Source organism: Elgaria multicarinata, chromosome 7 (genome assembly GCF_023053635.1).
Source record: "Elgaria multicarinata webbii isolate HBS135686 ecotype San Diego chromosome 7, rElgMul1.1.pri, whole genome shotgun sequence".
Taxonomy (NCBI): Eukaryota; Metazoa; Chordata; class Lepidosauria; order Squamata; family Anguidae; genus Elgaria; species Elgaria multicarinata.
This window is the reverse complement of record NC_086177.1, coordinates 65,554,081-65,573,634: the sequence shown is the minus strand read 5'-3', so window position 1 is coordinate 65,573,634 and position 19,554 is coordinate 65,554,081. Positions and strand designations below refer to the sequence as shown.

The following is a 19,554-nucleotide window of genomic DNA, read 5'->3' as shown; positions in this document are numbered from 1 at the left end:
GTTGGTGCCAGGCGAGCTTCATCAGGAGATCATAGTCTGGGGGCCACCACCGAAAAGGCCCTGTCTCTCGTTGCCACACTCCAAGCCTCTCTCGGAGTAGGCACCTGAAGGAGGACCTTAGATGTTGAACGTAGTGACCGGGTATATTCACGTCGGGAGAGGTGTTCCGTCAGGTATTGTGGTCCTAAGCCGTGTAAGGCTTTATAGGTCAAAACTAGCACCTTGAATTGGGCTTGGAAACATACAGGCAGCCAGTGCAAGTGGACCAGAGCAGGTGTTATATGGTCGAACCTTCTGGTTCCTGAAATCAATCTGGCCGCTGCATTTTGCACAAGCTGAAGCTTCCGAACCGTCTTCAAAGGCAGCCATACGTAGAGTGCATTACAGTAATCTATCTTGGAGGTTACCAGAGCATGGACAACTGAAGCCAGGTTATCCCTGTCTAGATAGGGGCATAGCTGGGCCACCAATCGGAGTTTGTAGAAGGCACTCCGGAGAACCTGGTGAAATTCCCTCTTCATCACAACAGTTAAAGGTGCGGGAGCTATATTAGAGTGACCAGGTTTAAAAGAGGGCAGGGCACCTGCAGCTTTAACAGTTGTGATGAAGAGGAAATTCCACCAGGTTCTGCATGCATACAAATGATACCTGCTGAAATTCTCTGTTCTATGCAACTGTTAAAGATACAGGAGTCCTGTCCTCCTTTTCATATGGTCACCCTAATTCTAATCCCCCATGCAATTAGAATTGTGTGTATGGGAATAAACACACTAGCTCCACCCCATCCATCCCTGACCTCGTTGTCATCCTTGTCAACCTCCATGCATTGGAGGGAAAACATCTAACTCTACTTCTACACCTGCACTGTATTCCTTCTGTTGTCAGCTGAAGACCTTTTTATTTTCTCAATATTTTAACACCTAATTTAACTTAAATTTAAACTTTGCTGTTTTAATTCCATATTTTAATCTATATCAATTTCTGCTGTGTGGTTTTATCCTTGTTGTGCTTTTTATTGTATTTTGTATTTGTGTTTTTAGACTGTTGGTTGTTTCATTATGCTTTACATGGTTTTAATTTTTGTGAACCGCCCAGAGAACGGTATAAAAATGTAATAAATAAATAATTTTTTTTTAAGGTGCAATCCTATGCATGGTTAGTCCAAAATAAATAAATAAATAAAAGTACAGGGGTATGCTGGGAGTTGTAGCACTTTTTTCTGTCTAAAGATGTATAGCATGGTGCCCTTATTTATTTACTTATGTAATTTATATCCCAACATTCTGCCAAAAGAATGATGCTCAAGGTGGCTAACAATTAAATCCAGATGAAAAACAAAAATCTTAATTAAAATTTAATAAATACAGAAAAGAAACACAATTAAAAACACAACAATAAAAGAAATAAAGAAAACCTAACAAATTAGAGCACCCCACCAATAAAGAGAACCCCCTTCAGCAACAGACGGGCTTATATACCAAGGCCCTCCCTGAATAAAAACAACTTTGGCTGCCTGCCGGTGAAATGGCAACAGACAAAGGGCCAACTTAGTCTCCCTCGGCAAGGGCTTCCAAAGCTTGGGAGTGGCCACTGAAAAGGCCGTCTCTCTCATGTCCCTGCCAGACCTTGGCTTAATCTACATGAAGCAGGATATTGCACTATGAAAGCAGTATAAAAGCAGTATACAAAAAGCAGGAGCCCAGACCTTTGGCTATGGGGCGGTATATACAGTAAATGTAATAATAATAATGATAATGATAATGATAATGATAATAATAATAATAATATTTTATAGCAGTATGGGCCCTTTGACACATACCATGCACCACTTTCATACCACTATATCCTGCTTGGTGTGGCTCCTGACTTTTATATACTGTTTTCATAGTGCAATATCCTGCTTGGTGTAGAATTAGGCCCTTGTGTTGGTAGACCATGCTATTTACAAACCTGATCTTCCAGAGTTTTAGATCATGCTGCAGATGTTCACCCTTCTGGCAAGAGAGAAAGAGAAACCATGGGGGAGAAAGGAGAGAGAAAGAGAGAGAGAGACCTTTCCTTCCTCACCCTCTGTCTCTGAGCACAGGGGGAGGTCATGGGGATCATTTGGAAGTCCAGGAAGAAAGTAGAAAGAGAAGACTTCTCTCAGGCAAAGATGTATTTACCTGGCAGAGTCCATTGGAGGTGGGTGTGCAAGAAAAGAGCACTCAGAGCCAGAGTTCCAGACTAAGAGCTTCTTTAAACAAGCATTTTATAGCATGCTCATTACTGGCCACTCATGGATGTTCACAGGTCATTCTGATGACACCATCAGCCTCCTGTGCATCTCCCACTTCATTTTCTCATTCTAGTGCTAAAAAATAAAACCTCAGAAAACCCAACTCTTCTGGGATAAATCAATATTTGTCGGGTTTTCCTGCCATGTACAGGCAAAGTTGCACTATCAAATGACCACTAGAGGGTGCTGTCCCATACCACTGCATTGAGGCTGAACAAGCCAGGTGGTTGCTGCTCTCTTCCTGCTCTCTTCTTTGTGTAATTACAGCTAGTTGCAGAAGCGGAAGAGATGCAGAAAGCAGAGCCATGGTAAGGGAACACAATTTTCCCCCATCTGAAAGAGCTCAATGTCAAGTTACATTTATCACATGGAATCCCCAGGAGTTAGGGAATCAGAGGTGCAAGAACAGACACCCAGATGGTGTCTGGCCAAGTGAAATTGGGAGCGGTCCTATCCTGTGCAGTGGGTGTCACTTGGGAGAGGGGATCTTACTGCTAGCCAAGTCCTGACGTGGATTTACCATAATACTGGGAAAGAAAACATTCCAGTTTTTTTAAAAAGCCAGCTGGAAATCTCAAGTCTTGCAAGAAAGCTGGGTCTCACAAAATACCCGGTCTGATTTTTAAATCAAAGTGCTTGGACTGAGCTTTCAAATGTGTTTATCCAAACCAAGCCTGCAAATCTTTCCTTTTTATCCTTTGCCACTAGACATCCCCCTCCGAATGTGATTGAGGGAAGCATTAAATCATCGGATGAGTCTATACATTACACAGCCCGAGTCACAAACAAAAGGGTGCAAACACAGGTACTTAAGGAGGCCTCAGTAATCTGGGCATCTGGCTTTGTGATTGAAGAAGAAGGCTGGCAAAGCCCTCACCCAGTTATCCTTGGGAGCATTCTGGCTGATGAAGAAGCTTGGATGGTCAAGGCTTCCAAAGATGCTGGACAGAATTCTGCATTCATCTTACTAATTTGTAACAGAGTTGTTACTAATTTGTGGCAAGGAATGCAGGCATCTTTCCTCAGGGCAGCGCTTCTGTTAGGGAGCTAATCATATTTCCCCTGACTTCCAGCTGTATAGACAGTTTCCACCCCTACTAGTGGATTGGTTACAACAGTGAGTACTGTGTACAAGGTGGATGCGCTGCAGGAACCTTTGGGATACACCCTATGAAAATGCTACTGATAAGCAACAGACTTATTAGAGAGCTTCGGCTATTTGGCGGTATGAAAATGTAATAAATAAATAAAATAAATTAATTAATTATTACCACCACTACCACCACCTCCTAGGCTTACACCATTTCAATTTATCATTGGTTTTAAAACAAAACAAAACCTTGCACTGACTTACCAGACCAATGAAGGCCAAGAGTGCCGATGTAGCCCTTTTAAAACCCTTTTAAAAAGTGTGTTTGGGTGCGTGGGGAATAAGTAAGCCTACCTTCTTCTTCCACAGCAATCCCCTACTATTTTGTGAACCTTTTTCCTTATTAAACAATGGGGTTGTGTGTGTTTTTGAAGGATTTTAAAGATGCATATTTCAGCACTGCCCAGTGCTGAAATGCACATCTGTTTCATTTTTCCCCTTAAAAGGGGTGGACCAAATTCCCGCAATTAAAAAACAACACCTTAACTGAAAAACCTTTCGAGTTCCAAAGTGAATCCGGAGATAACGAGGAATGCAACGAGATTCTGAATGCCAACCCCTCCCACGATCCTCCCACCATGTGCTTCTTCCCCTTCCTACTTGCTTGGTATTGCCAAGTGGCAACAGCAACAATAGAGAAGGGGATCTGACCGGAGGCCCACCTGCCCTGCCTCTCACAACATCTCTGGCACAGAGAACACTGTAACATTAGTGTCCCAGGTGCCAAGGAACCGGGAAATATAATTTTCCTAGGGCACCTGAATCCTGATGGTGCCAAAGAGGCCGTTCTAAACTTCTTTTCTGGCTTGGATTACAGTCTGAGTTGGAGGGAAACGATAAAAGAAATGGCACTGAATCTAGTATACAGGCAAGCATTTCGAGCAGACTCAATTTGTATTCCGAACCAGGTAATTAGGACTTTTGGCAACATCACCAGTTTCTTTGTGTACAGCTAGTGCAAGCCTTAATGAGAACCTACAGAGTGTGTTCTATGTGAAGTCATTCATTTCTTAGGATGATCGCATGTGCGTTGTGTGTTTGCTCTAAGTTACTGCATGAAGGTACAGTGATAAGGACATGGATAGCTCTATTGTCAGGTCAGAAATACAGAATACATTTGAGCCAGACTATAACATTCCTTGCATTAAGGGGAAAAATATGAGTGTACAAGGACTAGATTTCTTTGCTTAATAAATATTCCATTTTGGCTACTTGAAGAAAAAACATCTATCTATCTATGGAGAGCCATAAAGATATTTCAAATCTCAGATGCAATGATTCAGCATATCTGATTCCTGCAAGCTAAATAGCAATGCTGCTACTATTTCCTCCACCCATCCAGTAATCTAAATAACTGACTAGGAAAACCATACGGTCTGTGCAGATGTCTCAATCTCCATTTGCAGTCTCCATGTACAACAAAATATATTTCTTTCCCTAGATATTTCCTGTATTTCCAGTTGTACACCAAGGTTCCTAACCAGGATGATGGGAGCCCCTATGCAAAATCTCCCTAAATTAGCAAATTTTGTGAAGGGTCATTAGTTCCAAAGGATCATCTTTTTTTCTCTTTGTACTTTGTTTCATAGGTGTCCTACTCCTGGATGCGATGGCTCTGGTCATGTGACTGGAAACTATGCCTCACATAGAAGGTAAGACTCTAACATTTATTCTAGGGGTGCACAACCTTTTCAGCCCTAAGGACCACGTATGATGCTGGCATGGGTGTCAGGGGCTGCATGAATGCACACATATGGACACACGCACACACACACATGCACTTGCACATACAAATACCTAAAAGCCTAGAAAATGATGTCAAAGGCCAAATAAATGGCTCTGCTTTGTGCACTTCTTTCAGCTTGTCTGGATGTCCCCGAGCCAGGAAAGGTGGTCTCAAAGTGACTCCTACCAAGGAAGAAAAAGAAGACCCAGAACTTAAGTAAGTGGGGTGGCAAAGCACTTACTCCTCACTGTTTGATTTGGTACATCAGAAGGACCATTCAGCTTTATCTCAGTTTCACTACCAGATATCCTCTCGTCTCCTAACAATAAAGCTAAATTACACCTGCAAAGAATAGTTTTGTGATGGCCATGAACTGTGCTGCCCCTGAAATAATCCATAGGATGCAACTCAACAGCTCGGCCTAATGAGGGAATCTTCCAAACCTTGGGAGCAAAAGGAGATGTGAAACCTTTGAGTTTATTTGACTGCTTAATTCCCTGGAAGCTCTCCAGCCCTAATGAGCTAAGGGCAGAATCCTGTGCATGTTTCGACAGAAAGAAGTCCTACAATTGGCAGCATGGTTGGGGCACGCTCCGAGTTGTAGGACTTTTTTCTGTCGAAACATGCACAGGATTCTGCCCTTAGTGTTCAAGCCCTAATGAAGTAGTGAAATGGTGCAACTGTTTCAATTGTCTCTAGTTGTGATATTACACACACACGCACACACACACCAGATTGTGCTGCTCAAAATCCGGAACAAATGTAGAATTTTTTATTTGTAAGCTATTAAACTTGAATGGTTGCCAGTCTAGCATTGTTAAACATGGGTGTTCCTATTCTGTATACACATATGACATTCCACCTCACTTTGCAAGTCTGCCAAAGGAGACAAATGTGATTGGCACAAGAAATGCTTAAATTTTGTGTGTTTCTTCCCTAATGTTGCATGGCTAGTTGGGGCATGCTGGGAATTGTAGGACTTTTTTCTGTCTAAACATGGATAGTAGTCTTAAAAGGACATGCTGTATTTACAAGAAGCACATTTTTTCTGAGGCCTTAGCTAGACCTAAGGTTTATCCCGGGATTGCCCCAGGGTCATCCCTGCCTGCTCCCAGGATATCCTGTGTGTCATTTACATGAACAGGGATGAACCCGGGACGATCCCAGGATAAACTTTAGGTCTAGCTAAGGCCTGAGTTGTTGTAGTTGCTACAAGGACATTTTTTCCTGATTTTTGTAGAAGTAAGTAAATAATAATAATAAGTTTCACTGTGCTTCTGTAGATGTCCGGTGCTAGGCTGTGATGGCCAAGGTCACATATCAGGTAAATACACTTCTCATCGCACTGCTTCGGGTTGTCCTATGGCTGCCAAGAGACAGAAGGAGAATCCTCTCAATGGGTCTTCACTGCCCTGGAAACTGAACAAGCAAGAGCTGCCACACTGTCCTTTGCCAGGCTGCAACGGGCTGGGTCATGTTAATAACGTTTTTGTCACCCACAGAAGGTATCACTTTGTGTCTTTACTCCTTTTCTTTTAAATCTTAACGAATATCTGCACTATCTAATGCAGCTGTATTAATGTAATAACTGAAGCTATTAAAATGACAGGGGAAAAGAAACTTGCTTAGATTTTGCATGAGTCCTGAATTAACCACATTTCCCCTGGGTGACAGATGTGCAGGATCTTTCAAGATGTCTTTGGTTTTATTGTAGCTGTCCAACTATTCACGTGTTTAGCTAGAATATCCACAAATACCCCTTCTGTATATGCTTAGCCTTAAAAATCCTTTTAAAAGGGCAAAACATGCTTAGCACCTGATTGCTGAATTATTATTTTCATGGACATTTGCAAGTTGATTCTTTGAGTTGTTGTGCTGCTAGGTTCAAAAGAACAGTTCATGTTCCTCTGACACTAACCGATCCAGGATTTGCACTGTTGCTTGGGGTTGAGTTAATACTTCTGCTCTGGTAACAACCACTGTCAAAGCACACTCACTATGCACAATTCAGCAGTGAGGTGAAGATGGGGGCTGTGGCAGCAAGCGGACTGGAGACCATTCCCTTCTCTGAGACAGAAAAGGGCAATTCAAATAATTAAGGGGCTAATTATTTAGCATCTCCCCTATGAGGGAAGGTTACAACAGCTGGGATTGTTTAGCTTGGAAAAAAAGGAGGCTAAAGGGAGACATGATTGAGGTGTGCAAAATTATACATGGTGTGGAGAAAGTGGATAGGGAAACTTTTTCTCCCTTTCTCATAATACTAGAACCCAGGGTCATCCCATAAAGCTGATTCATGGGCGTTTCAGGACCGATAAAAGGAAGTACTTCTTGAAGCAGCACATAGCTAAACTATGCACTTCCCTACCACAAGATGTAGTGAGGACCACCAATTTGGATGGCTTTGAAAAGGGGGTTGGATAAATTACTGAAGGAGAAGGGCATCAATAATGGCTATATGCTACCTCCAGTATCAGGAGCAGTAGGCCTAAATACTAGGGGTGTGCAAAGTGGGTCTTCTCTGCCTTGAAATCCAATCTGGAGCTCCATAAAGGTGATTCTCTGCCTCGATTACAGAGCCCCTCCCCCTCTCTCCACCTTGTCGAATTACCCTTGAAGATCTGTTCATTATTTGGGTAACTGATCTTAACAAAAATGCTTACAGCTCCCTGATTTTTAAAGATAAAGAGATAAAACTTGGCAACGTGATAGCTCTTAAGGAGCGCTTTAGTTCCACCAAGTTTGAATTAGATTGATTTATGCCTTGATTTTTAAGGATTTTTTAAAACAAAATTCTTCTCCAACCTGGTGCCCTCCAAATCTATTGGACCGACATACACCCACCCCTGCACCCAGCCACTAAAATAAAGAGCCTGGCAAGCTTTCTCACTCACCAGCCAGCCCAGCAGCACTTTCACACTGTGGAAATGTAGATGATTGGCTTCTATGAGTCCGAGCAGAAACACACTCCCTCTCTCCCTCCCTGAATCAGCAGCCAGTTAGCGTTTCCCACTTCCCTGAACACTGCAATTAGAGGAGAACACTGCTGTGGCTATTCCTATTGGTTAGCCACAGAAGTCAATATCAAAGCTACCTCTCACCCCACTCAGCGTCTTCCAAATATGGAGTTACACACAAACAGAGCAGGATAATTCTGGAGACTTTAGAAGCTCCGATTGGGCACGTCTCCGCTCTGATATTAATCGATGGGTTGGGAAGCACACAATCTCTGTGTGTGGAATGCTCCATGGATGTTTGCGGTTACCAGATCATTCCAGGGCGAAGTGCACACCCCTACTATATTCAGCAGTTGTTGGGGAACATGGGTGGGAGGGTGCTGTGGCACCCATGTCCTGCTTGTAAGTTCCTGGTTAACAGCTGGTTGACCACTGTGTGAACAGAATTCTGGAGTAGGTGGACCATTGGTCTGAGCCAGCATGGCTCTCCTTATATTCTAATGAGACATTTTAGCTACTACACAACCGGTTAACTCAGTGGTCACCCTCTTATTCCCCCAATAATATTGTTACTGCATTATCATGGGGTTGCAGTTTTAGACAGCGCAAGAAAATGTACTGATAAGACCTTGGAAGCTGAAACGCAGCAATCAAAATGTGTTTCAACTTTCATATAGGTCCCCTTTCCTACTCTTTTCAGTTTGTCTGGATGTCCTCTGAATGCACAAGCCTTAAAAAAGGGCAAAATATCAGAAGAGCTAATGACCATCAAGCTGAAAGCAAATGGAGGTAAGGAGATACAAACACGTAGACAGAGGGCACCATTACACGGAGGCAGGGCCGGTCTACTCTTTCCCCCCACCTGCCGGCTATCCTTAACAGGAGATGCTGAGCATTGAACCGAGGACCTTCCACAAGCCAAGCAAGGGCTAGAACACAGAGTGGCAGCCCCTCCCTTTCCGGACCAAAATTTAAAACTGAATTGATTAATTTAATTATGGGTTTTAAAAATGACTTTCCTCTATGATTTCATTGTGCCTTTCATTTGAAGAACGGGCGGGACTCGGGCTTGCCCTTCAACATATACCAATGCTGGATTGATCCCTCCCAACCCCACCTGCCTGTCTTTATTTATTCTCCTCAATCATTTCAAGGGGCAATTGAAATTACATCATAGGATGTTAGAAATGGAAGGTACCTTAGAGGTCATCTAGTCCAACCCCTGCTCAGTGCTGGCTCTACGATGCAGGAGGTGACTGTAGCATTCCTGAGAGACAGCCACCCAGCCTCTGCTTGCACGCCTCCTAAGCTTATTGTTGCCCCCTGTGCGTATTCATTGTATTTCTTAAAATTAGCACAAGCGACACCCTCTGGCTGGTCTTTGCCGTGCACTCAAATGCATTCAAATCCTTCTTTAGCAGCAGCAACCACTGAAGAAGCTCACTAATAGGAACTGCTGGCATTGGGGAAGAGAAAGTCTAACTTTGCCTGTAACCATTAGAAGGTGGCAAAGGAGGCAAGGGGTGCATCCGTGTTAGCACTAAGCAGCTGTGCAGTTGCTGATGAGCTATTTACACCCTTTCCCCACACAGCCCCCCCCCCCCCACATACTCTCTGACGTTGATACCCTCCACCCCTGCCAGGAACAAATACCTAATCAGCAAGAGAAACGGATGGATATTTAACTCCTTCCTTCACTGCCACGTACCAATGGTTACATGCAAAGGCAGGACTTTCTCTCCCATCTTGGTCACCGCTCAGCTGTGAAGCACTTCGCCAGCTGATGTGGCTCCTTAGCCGCGTTTAACACTGTGCTTGCTACCAAAGATAGCTGCATCTCAGGACTAAACTGCACAGTGTGTTATAGACATAACCTGTGGATGATCCTACTTTCTTTTTTATCTTCAAGTAAGGGTGCTGGTCAGATCCGGACCGGAACAGGCAGGTAGGGGAGATTTAAACCTTTCCACCCAGCTGCTCCCCTGCTAAATCCCCATACCCATGCAGGTCTAAAAAGAGGGGAGGGACCTCCGTTGGCACGAATGAAGTTTCCCCTCTTCTTTTTAGCCTCCACAGAGTGGAGAGGGGATAAATTTAGAGGGGAGAAGTGGCTGGATGGGAAGGATTAATCCTCCCCTACCCAGCTGAGCTGGTCCAGATCCAAACTGGTGGCCTGCCTGCTTAGTTGAAGATTAAAAAAGGAAGTTAGGATCAACTGAACAACAGCTATTTAACACAGTGGCTGGGTTCACACAACATGCTAATTCACCCAGTGTGGGTTGTTGTTGAACCATGGGTTATGATGTTAGCTGAATGCTAACCCACTGCATAGTTAACAAGCCACCTTTGTGTAGTGTGTAGATTAGCCCTCAGAATCTCAGCTCTGAACAGCTGTAAGCTATCTATTAAATACTCAAGCAGGGCAGTCATTTCAAGATTGGATCCAGAACAAAAACTCTACTCAGGACCCAGGCACAAGTAAATAGCACATCAGAAAGCCAAGAAAAAACATCCAGCAATCCAGTTAGGCCACATGTAAATCTCTTTGGACCACCTGGAATTCCCTTAGCAACAAACGCCATGGCTGCTTCTCTGCTTCCGAGGTGACATAATAAGAGCTTTGACACTGACTCTGATAAGTGTAGAATTAAATTGTAAACGTGCAATTTTGATACCAGAGAAATAGATGGATATTTAACCAGTTTAACCTAAGAGAAGTGTCTTATAATGTACCATTAGACAAAGGTTAGGATTTGCCAATCTCTTCAGGCAGGTGTTATTTTACACATGACTTGGTTCATTAAATTTCTCATGCAGGTTTAGAGAATGAGGAGGAAATCAGACATTTGGATGAAGAAATAAAAGAACTGAATGAATCCAACCTTAAAATTGAAGCTGACATGATGAAACTTCAGACACAGGTAAAAAAAAAGAAAACATTTAACTGAGCCCCAACAATAAATATCTACTATTCTGTCACTATTTTGTAGTTCCAAGAATGGTGAATAAATTAATACTAGTTGATTCATTTACTCCTTTAAAATACTATACTTTAAATACTATAATAAAAGTATATGTTATTCAATTGTCATGTCTGAAAATATTTACACATATTCTGATAAAAAGACAATTTCCAAATCAAGATTTGAATTTGTCTGAATATATCTTTAAACAATTCCATTCGCATTCTTGACCCCACGCCCATCAAAATGTTTGTTACAACTATTTTCGGCTATTGGAAGCTTTTTCAGATTTATACTACAGCACATAAAATAAACATGTCGTCCTTCTCCCACGCCCGCCCCACTTTTTCTGTTTTAATTTTGTTTGCTAAATATAAGTCAAATAAACATGATAAATCTCCATTGATTGAAAGCTTTCTGGAACAGTTTTCTGATTAAATTCTCTTCCAGAAAACCCAGATCACTGATACTTATTACTAACTCAACCATAGAGTATGACCTTTATTTTCTTATTATTGGCAAGTCACATCAATAGAATGAAGCATTTTGCCCCTCCTCCATCAGATCGGCCAACATATCAGCCGACTATAGCTTGATCCTTAATCTGTCAACAAAGCAATCAACACATGGATAGTATCTAGAAAAGTCTCTAGAAAAGTCTCAGTCCCCATAACTAATATTGCCATTCAACTTCTCTTTAAAGATTTATTAAAAAATTAACAAATTGATGCCCAGCCTACATTATGATGACTTGTTGCACAGTGAGCACCTTCATTTTCTATTCTGCTTTTATTTTTAGCTTTCCCACTCTGCCCTGCTTCTAATCTCAGCCGTTCTACCACATAACCTCACCCAGGAAAGTAGCTCTAGAGCTAATGTCAGGGTTGCCGCTATTGTAGTGAGTCAGCAGGGATGCTGTGAGGAAAAAGACAGCAATGTAAACAGCAGCCTGCTTGCTTCTTCCCTTCCTGCCTGAAGGCAAAACTCTTTATTTTTAACCAGGCGCTGACCCTCCCCCCCATTTTGTCAGCTTGAGGCCTGAAGTCTTTCATCCATCTCACCCATTTGTGAACTCACTTCCCACAAACAAGGCTCTTTTCATCCAGCAGGGTCACTGTCTGTGGAGCTTCATTTAAACATGGTTTCTCTTGTGAAACAACAGCAGAAGCCGCTGGCTTGGAAATAATGTGGATTGCCCCAATTAGGAGTGCCTTATGACCCTAATGTGCATGCAGCTGAAAGTACTTGAGGTTCACTTCTGCCCAGTTCTGCTATTGTACGCTGTCTCGTCTGAGCAATGGGTTGTAGGCTGTTGTGTTTTGGGAAGGGGAGCGCGTGCATTTTATTTTGCTTCATTTTTAATTCAAGTGTGCACACTGGGCCATGAACGGGAACACCGTTTTTGAGAAAGATTGCCCATTCCCAAGCAGACAAAATGTGTACTTTAGAAAAATCTGCACTTTAAAAATGCACACTCCCCCCCCCCCCACCATCCCCAATATGCATTTTTACGCTTTAGTCTGTGGAGGGAAAATGCACATTTGGGTGCACATTTACAAAACGTGCAAATCAAAATGTGCCATTTTCTTGTTCGAATGAAAAGAAAAACAGATTGCCGTTGAAAACAGGTGTGAGGTAGTCTGAGCCTTAAGGTGGAACTCAGAGAATCTTGGAGACTTTGGGCATGGCTGATTCTCCAGTCCCTCATTTTGGTCCAAAGCTCCCCTGTTCACACGACCATGTGTCATTTGTTTCACAATTTCAGATAACATCTATGGAAAGCAATCTGAAAACAATAGAAGAAGAGAACAAACTTATAGAGCAGAACAACGAGAGCCTATTGAAGGAGTTGGCTGGCCTAAGTCAAGCTCTCATCTCCAGCCTTGCTGACATTCAGCTTCCACAAATGGTATGTCTGTGGTTGGGAATTTGGCGGTTTCTCTGGGAATCTGGAGAATGCTACGTGGTGGCATATTGCAGGTCTGACCAAGATCAGTTTCAAAATGTACAATGATTCTGCACAATCCATCTGCCTCACTGAATAATGAAAAAGGGCCTGCAAAAAATTCTGAATAGAAGAATGATCATACCTTTAAGCATAGAAAAATGTTATTTTTTGGAGAAGGGAAAACTTAGCTGTTGGAAATCTAGGTGTCCATTTACATAAACCCCTAAGATTAGAAATTTGACGGCTAGGTTCGAAAGAGATAGTTGAGCACACCCAGGACTTGGGCACACGCAGTGGGATTAATTTACCTCACAAACTAATTTTGAAAATCTGCAGGTCAGCCTTTGAGGCTACCAATCAAAAGAATTCAAGGAGCAGAAGACCAACATCTTGTGGAGAACTAGTTACCTAGTTCTTGGATTTCAGTCCCCATTTCTGAAGAGTGATGAGGAAGGATTGACAGAAGGCCCAGAGTGTCATGACCATTGTGTCCTGGATTCAAAGAATTTTGCAACAAGCAGAACATCCCATGCTGCCCGACAAAAAACAATAATTGAGGGATAGCTTCAAAGTCTCCTATGATATGACATTGGGGAGATGGATTCTTTTGTTCAAAGGGAGGAAGTAAACAAACAAATTCAGTAGATAGGCCCAAGCACTTGGTGTGCCTAAATTAGGTCTTTGATTTCTAGCAAGTGATTGCAGTATGGTATAATCATTGGCCACTCATGAACCTTTATAAGAGACTGGGTATCTTAAAAGGTGCATTTTCCATCAACATTGAATACTCTTTACCCCTGCTTTTCTGACATGGAAATCAGCTGGTTTATTTAAAACAAAATATACGGTTATCACAAGGATAGTAAAAGTTTGTTTTTATTTCTGGGTCACCCATCCAGTTGGCAGAAATGTGGCATTATTCCAGCAGTCTGGCTTTAGTGAGTCTGGAAGAAGAGCCCAGAGAGGATTTTGTGAAGGGGAAAGTCTAGGTGGCTACTTATGAATTGCTAAAAAAAAGAAAAAAAAGGGGAAAAAAGGAAATGCATCACTAAAAAATAGGACAGAAGAGGATAGTGATTTGCATAAAATTTGCATATGCTAATTTTAGACATATAGATGTATATTTAAAAATAATTTTAATAGAAATACAGTAGTGTGCAACACCTTCATGTGGATAGTGCTGTCTGTCATGGGGAAATCCAGCCCTTTTTAGGCCGGATGGATCCCTGCAACTGACCCTGCTCAGCTTGCATTAGCGAGCCAAGCTGTGCAACACTTCCCAACACCTGGGAACTTTATCAGGGAGGTTTTGCACAAAATCCCAGCCATAAATAGTGCAATTTGAATACATTACACCATTTACGGCTGCCATTTTGCCCAAATTGCGCTATTTACAGCCGCCATTTTATGCAAATCACGATTTATTTATCCCCTTCCCCTGAAAATCTGCATGTTGGCCCAGCATTTCGCATGCCAAGTCAGACTGACTCACAGCTGAGCCAGTGAAAGTTTTCCTGAGTTCCACTCCCCAAAATGGATTCCTCCAACTTCCATAAGTGTGGAAGACTGTGACCAGCTGACTGGTGTGCCTGCCTCTTCAGTCTGTTGTCCAGGTGCCATTGATGAGAGACAGTTCTTATGGTTCTGTTCTTTCTTAAACTGGACTTGGACAGGGCAGCCCTTCAAACGGAGGATAGTCCTCTGTAAAAGAGGACACACAGCCAGCCTAGACTCTAGAAGGGAGCCCAGCTAAAATCTCTCTGGTCACCTAAGGCAGGGGTGAACAATTTCTGGAGTTCCAGGGGGCATTTTTGCCCCTCCAGGAAGCCCTGCAGGTTCAGCACCTACCACTGGTGGCAAAACAGATTTGGCCATAGTAGAGTTCCATAGCGGGTTGCTTCTGGAGATTGGTGGCACATTGGGGATTTTACTACCATGCATCTGGGTACCATGGCGGCAGCAGTGGTGATAGCAGGGCACTGCACTGGAGTTTGCAAGGACCTCATCCAGCCTGCAGGCTGCCCACCCCTGACCTAGGGTGAGTAGCACAAACAGCACTGACTGCAGGACCTTGATTTTCCTTCTTTTCTTTTTCTTCTTTGCAAATGGTTCCAAAGGAGAGAGAGACAAAATTAAATGGCCAGGCCTTTCCCCCCCCCCCTGTCAATTGGTGATCCTAATAACAGGCCTTAGTTAAGCAGGTGCTCTTTACAGGTGATTAGTTCAGACCACTGACAAAAGCCATATTTTCTTCCCTTGGCAACAGGCAGGCTGAGGAGGAAAAGGGAGCGGGAGGGGAGGGGGAATGTAGCAGGGATGTCAGAGAGGGGGGAAAGGACATCCCACTACACTGTGACATGTGGCTCCCAAAAGAAGAAGAAGAAGGAGGAGGAGGAGGAGGAGGAGGATTACCTACCCTGGCTTGAAGACTCTATCCTCTTCTGTGGAGAGACATCTTCCCTGAATGAAAACACATTTCTCAGAACATACCTCCACCGCATCCATCTTTCTTAGAATGTTACCCCTATTAGAGACTTCTTCCCTGGGTGAAAATATGTTTCTCAGAATATGAGCGTCATCACATGGGGGGAAGTTGCATTTCCTTACCGTCGCTTCTCCACCCATGCTTTGGTCCCACATTACTTCCTCTTTCTCAGGGAGAGGAAAGAGGAAATAAACAACGTGCACATGGCCCATTCAGTGGGCTATTTTATCGCACTGCTTCTCCTGCACACAGCAGGCAATAGCGGTAAATTCTGTCCCAATTTTCCACCCAGATTTTCCAGGGTCTTTTTTTGCACATGAAGAAGGGGTGGGAGGTGTGCAGGATGGACCCACAAAAATCCATGAGTGCCCAGTAATGAGCAAACAATAAAATGCTCATCTGATGGTACCCTAGATCTCCACCAGAGTGTCTTCTTTGCCTGACATTTGCCTTCCATGTTTTTGGGTCCAATTGGAGTCCACCAGGAGAAAACCCTTCAGTGTGGTGGCCCCCTTCCTATGGAATTCCCTGCCTTTGGGGGTCAGGCAGGCACCCATGTTGTATTGCTTTTAGCACCTCCTGAAAACGTTATTGTTCCAAGAAACTTTCCCTAAATGACCGACCGCGGTTTTATCTGAACCTTGTTCTTTTAAAATGTGTTTTTAATGGTGTTTTTATTCTGTTTTTATTCTATTTGTTCACTGCCCCAAAATCTTCAGATAGAGAGCAGTATATATAGATTGTAAATAATAAATAATGTGTTTTGTCTTCATTTAGGGCCCAATCAGTGAGCAGAATTTTGAAGCATATGTAAATACGCTCACAGAGATGTACAGCAATCTGGAACGGGACTATTCCCCGGACTGCAAGGCTCTGCTGGAAAGTATCAAACAGGCAGTGAAGGGGATCCATGTGTAGGACGGAGAGGCTGCTGTGCAACAGGTGTTATTCAGCAGCAGCGAACTCTAGATGGATCCACAAAGAGCACCTGGACTGCTTAGGAGTATTGGTTGCCGTGCTGCATTTACAACTACAACATTGCACTATTTTTTTTTCCAGCTGACATAAAAAGGACAGAAAACATAACAGACTATTGTATTAACAGCAATGACTCAGATCATAGAATATATTTATTTATTTCGGTACAAAACCTTTTTTGTTGTCATCACTGTTGTTTTGCACTCTTTTCATTTTGTAAAGTGAATGTAAAAAGTGTGTGTGACTATTTTTTTACATTTTTTTTAATTTATTTTCAAAGATTTGTGTGAGGTTCTTTTTTTAAAAAAAATCTTTTAACAGCGTTTCTTGCAGCCTGCCATATTTTTACAAATGTGTTTGCTAATTTATTTTCCAATGGGATTTTAAATAGACTGAAAGTTATAGTGTAAATTAAATAATTTGCTGGGTTTGTACAGGAGGAAGAAGAAGAAGAAGAAAAACTATGAAAGAAACAAAATAACAGAACTGTGATTCTAGTTTTATTTTCACCACATCCTGCTTTTTTATAACAGTTTTTTTTTTTAACAAAATAAGAAATAGGTTTGCAATAGCACGAAAGTTGAGAAGAACCAAGGATGCAAAGCTGAATGGTGCCCTCTGGTGGAGAAATATAATCTCTTTGAGCACAGCAGGCTGGAAGAGTTGGAGATATTTTTTTTAGCAATAATGAAATATAGCAATCAGCAAAGCACTGGACTTAGCTGTGTGTCTTAGCCTGCACAAAACGATTGTTTGAAACCATTCAAGGGAAGACCAGATAGATTGACGGATATATTTTTGTTCTATTTCATGTTCATTCATGGGGTGGGGGACTCTTCCCCCACTCCGCCCTTAAATGTGATAGTAGGCTTTTAGATGACCTGTGGATTTTTGGTACAGAGCCTTGTACAAAAACATTGGTCAGTTGACCAATATTGATATAATTTCATATTGGAAAAATGCATGCCAATGCTGATGATTTTGTACATACAATTAAGCCAAGAGGAGAGAGAGAGAAAAGACTTCCTTGAAATGTCAATTATTGTGCTAGGTTGAATGGAAGAAACTGAGAAGCCTGCAGTTGCTTTTCTGTTTTGACATGTGGGAAACAACTCCCACAGTGGTGAACTGAAGTTGCAAAAGAGCAATGCATAATGACTAGACCTACGAACTGTAGCAATGCACTGATTGGTTTTCCTCCTACTATACACTAATGCTGTGATTCCAAGCACATTGACTTCAAAGTGAGTTGCATTAAGACTGATAGGACTTTTACAGCCAAGAAAATAACCCCATACCAGCAGCTCCCTTTGAGCATAGTACGCTGCCTTACGCTATTAGTCCATCTAGTACACTATTGGCCCCATTCAGACAAGACGCTAAGCCATGAATAGGCCACTAACCCTTTTGCAGGAAGTGCTTAGTGAGTGTGTTTGAACCATGGTTATGTAGCCACCATGGTAAGGAATGGTTCACACGACACACTAATTCATGGTTCACACAACACACTAAGCCATAATGTTTAGCTCAAAACACTTAACCATCATGGTTTAGTGTGTTGTATGATCAGGGCTACTGTCTGTATTAACTGGCTGGGGCTCTTGGTGTTTTCAGCAGGGGTCTTTCTCAGCTCTGCAGGGATTTGGTGGGAGATGTGGACTGGGATCTTCTGTATGCAAAGCTACTGAACTACAGCTCAGTGAGTGGAGCAGGGGTGGGCAACCTGCATCCCTCAGGTGGCATCTGGCCTTCAGCCTCATTTCAAAAGCCCTCTGCATGCAGTTAGTTCAGGCCTCTGACCGGAGGGACCTGTCTCTTCCTTGGCTGCCCGCTGTGTGGGAAGGAAGAAGGAAAAAGAGAAGAGGGGTTGGCAGCCACTTTTTGTTCTGGTTCTGCCTGCTGCTGGCTTTGGACCCACTCACCACTAACATGCAACTAAGGGAATTCAACCCTCAGGAGAGAAAAGGTTGCTCGCCCCTATTGTAGAGAGCGGCACATGCTGTCCTACTGAGCTGTGTCCTCTCTCCTTATCTGTGCATCCTGACCGTACGCCCAGAGCCATCTCATGCACGGAAGTGAACGGGGAAGCCTCTGCTTGCAGAAGAGATTGTGTGTTTACGAATCACAATCCTCTGCAGCTTTGGTTCAGGTTGCCACGTAAGTTGCAGTTTAAGGCAGCCTTAGTTTCAGGTGATTACTGCTGTCCTCAAAGGTAGATCCCATGGAGGTTGATGACTCCAGGTTTCAGTCAGATCCAGGTACCTTGGCTAGCTCCTTCAGCGTCCTGAATGAAACCCAGAGCTGATTTCCAGCCCCACCAACATCAGAGCCACCAGCCTCCACTGAATAAATTTCTAAAGGCTACAGTCCTCAGCATCCACTCAGAAATACAGATACACACACGTCCCAAGTGGACCTCTTATTCATCTGTATTTAGCCTCAGTTTAGTAGCAGCTATAAACAGAGGACTGATGTCTATTTCAGGGAGCATAAGTAATAAAACATTTGGGTGTTGTTTTTTTGTTCTTTCCAGACTTGTAACACTGTTGTTTTAAAAGGAGGTATTAAACAACCAGCTGAACTGCCTTTCTTTTTGTATGCACACCCGTCTCACGTGCACATGTGCCTCAGTGTAAAATGTATACATGGATCTCGTGTGCATTTTAATTTTTCTGTGCTACAATGAGCGTGTTTATTTTTATTTGACGAATTTAATAGATCTCAATTGGATACAACAACGTTCACAGTCCTTGCTCACACAATGATATGGTCATGTTCCCATTCAAGAGTGCTTTCCCTGGATCATTCAACTTTCATAATACACTGTGGTTGCTGTTCTGCATTAGGTGGGGCTTGCTGTTCACATGGTGGGATTGATTTGGCCCTCAGACCTTAGTTTAGGCAGGAGAGTTGTATGTTCTTAGAAGCTGTGTTTATTTTTAAAAGAAAACAATTTGACAGAAGCAACAGTATGTGCTAATATAAAATAGAACACCAAATTGCTATTAAATTATTGTACTTGTTTTTTTAAAAGACATTTGCTATACTTGATTAATGTATACAAAAATA

General features: G+C 42.7%; 1 protein-coding gene across 1 annotated transcript in view; it reads left to right on the top strand.

Annotated features, from left to right (window-relative positions):
• The window catches only part of ST18 (ST18 C2H2C-type zinc finger transcription factor), a 62,049-nt gene extending 45,624 nt beyond the window's left edge, over positions 1–16,425 (top strand). The window contains exons 12-18 of the mRNA XM_063130710.1: positions 5,018–5,080; positions 5,290–5,370; positions 6,438–6,659; positions 8,812–8,900; positions 10,929–11,032; positions 12,840–12,983; positions 16,285–16,425. Of these exons, the coding sequence (XP_062986780.1) occupies positions 5,018–5,080; positions 5,290–5,370; positions 6,438–6,659; positions 8,812–8,900; positions 10,929–11,032; positions 12,840–12,983; positions 16,285–16,425 (844 nt within the window). The remainder of the gene's footprint in view (positions 1–5,017; positions 5,081–5,289; positions 5,371–6,437; positions 6,660–8,811; positions 8,901–10,928; positions 11,033–12,839; positions 12,984–16,284) is intronic.
• Positions 16,426–19,554: the final 3,129 nt, after the last annotated feature.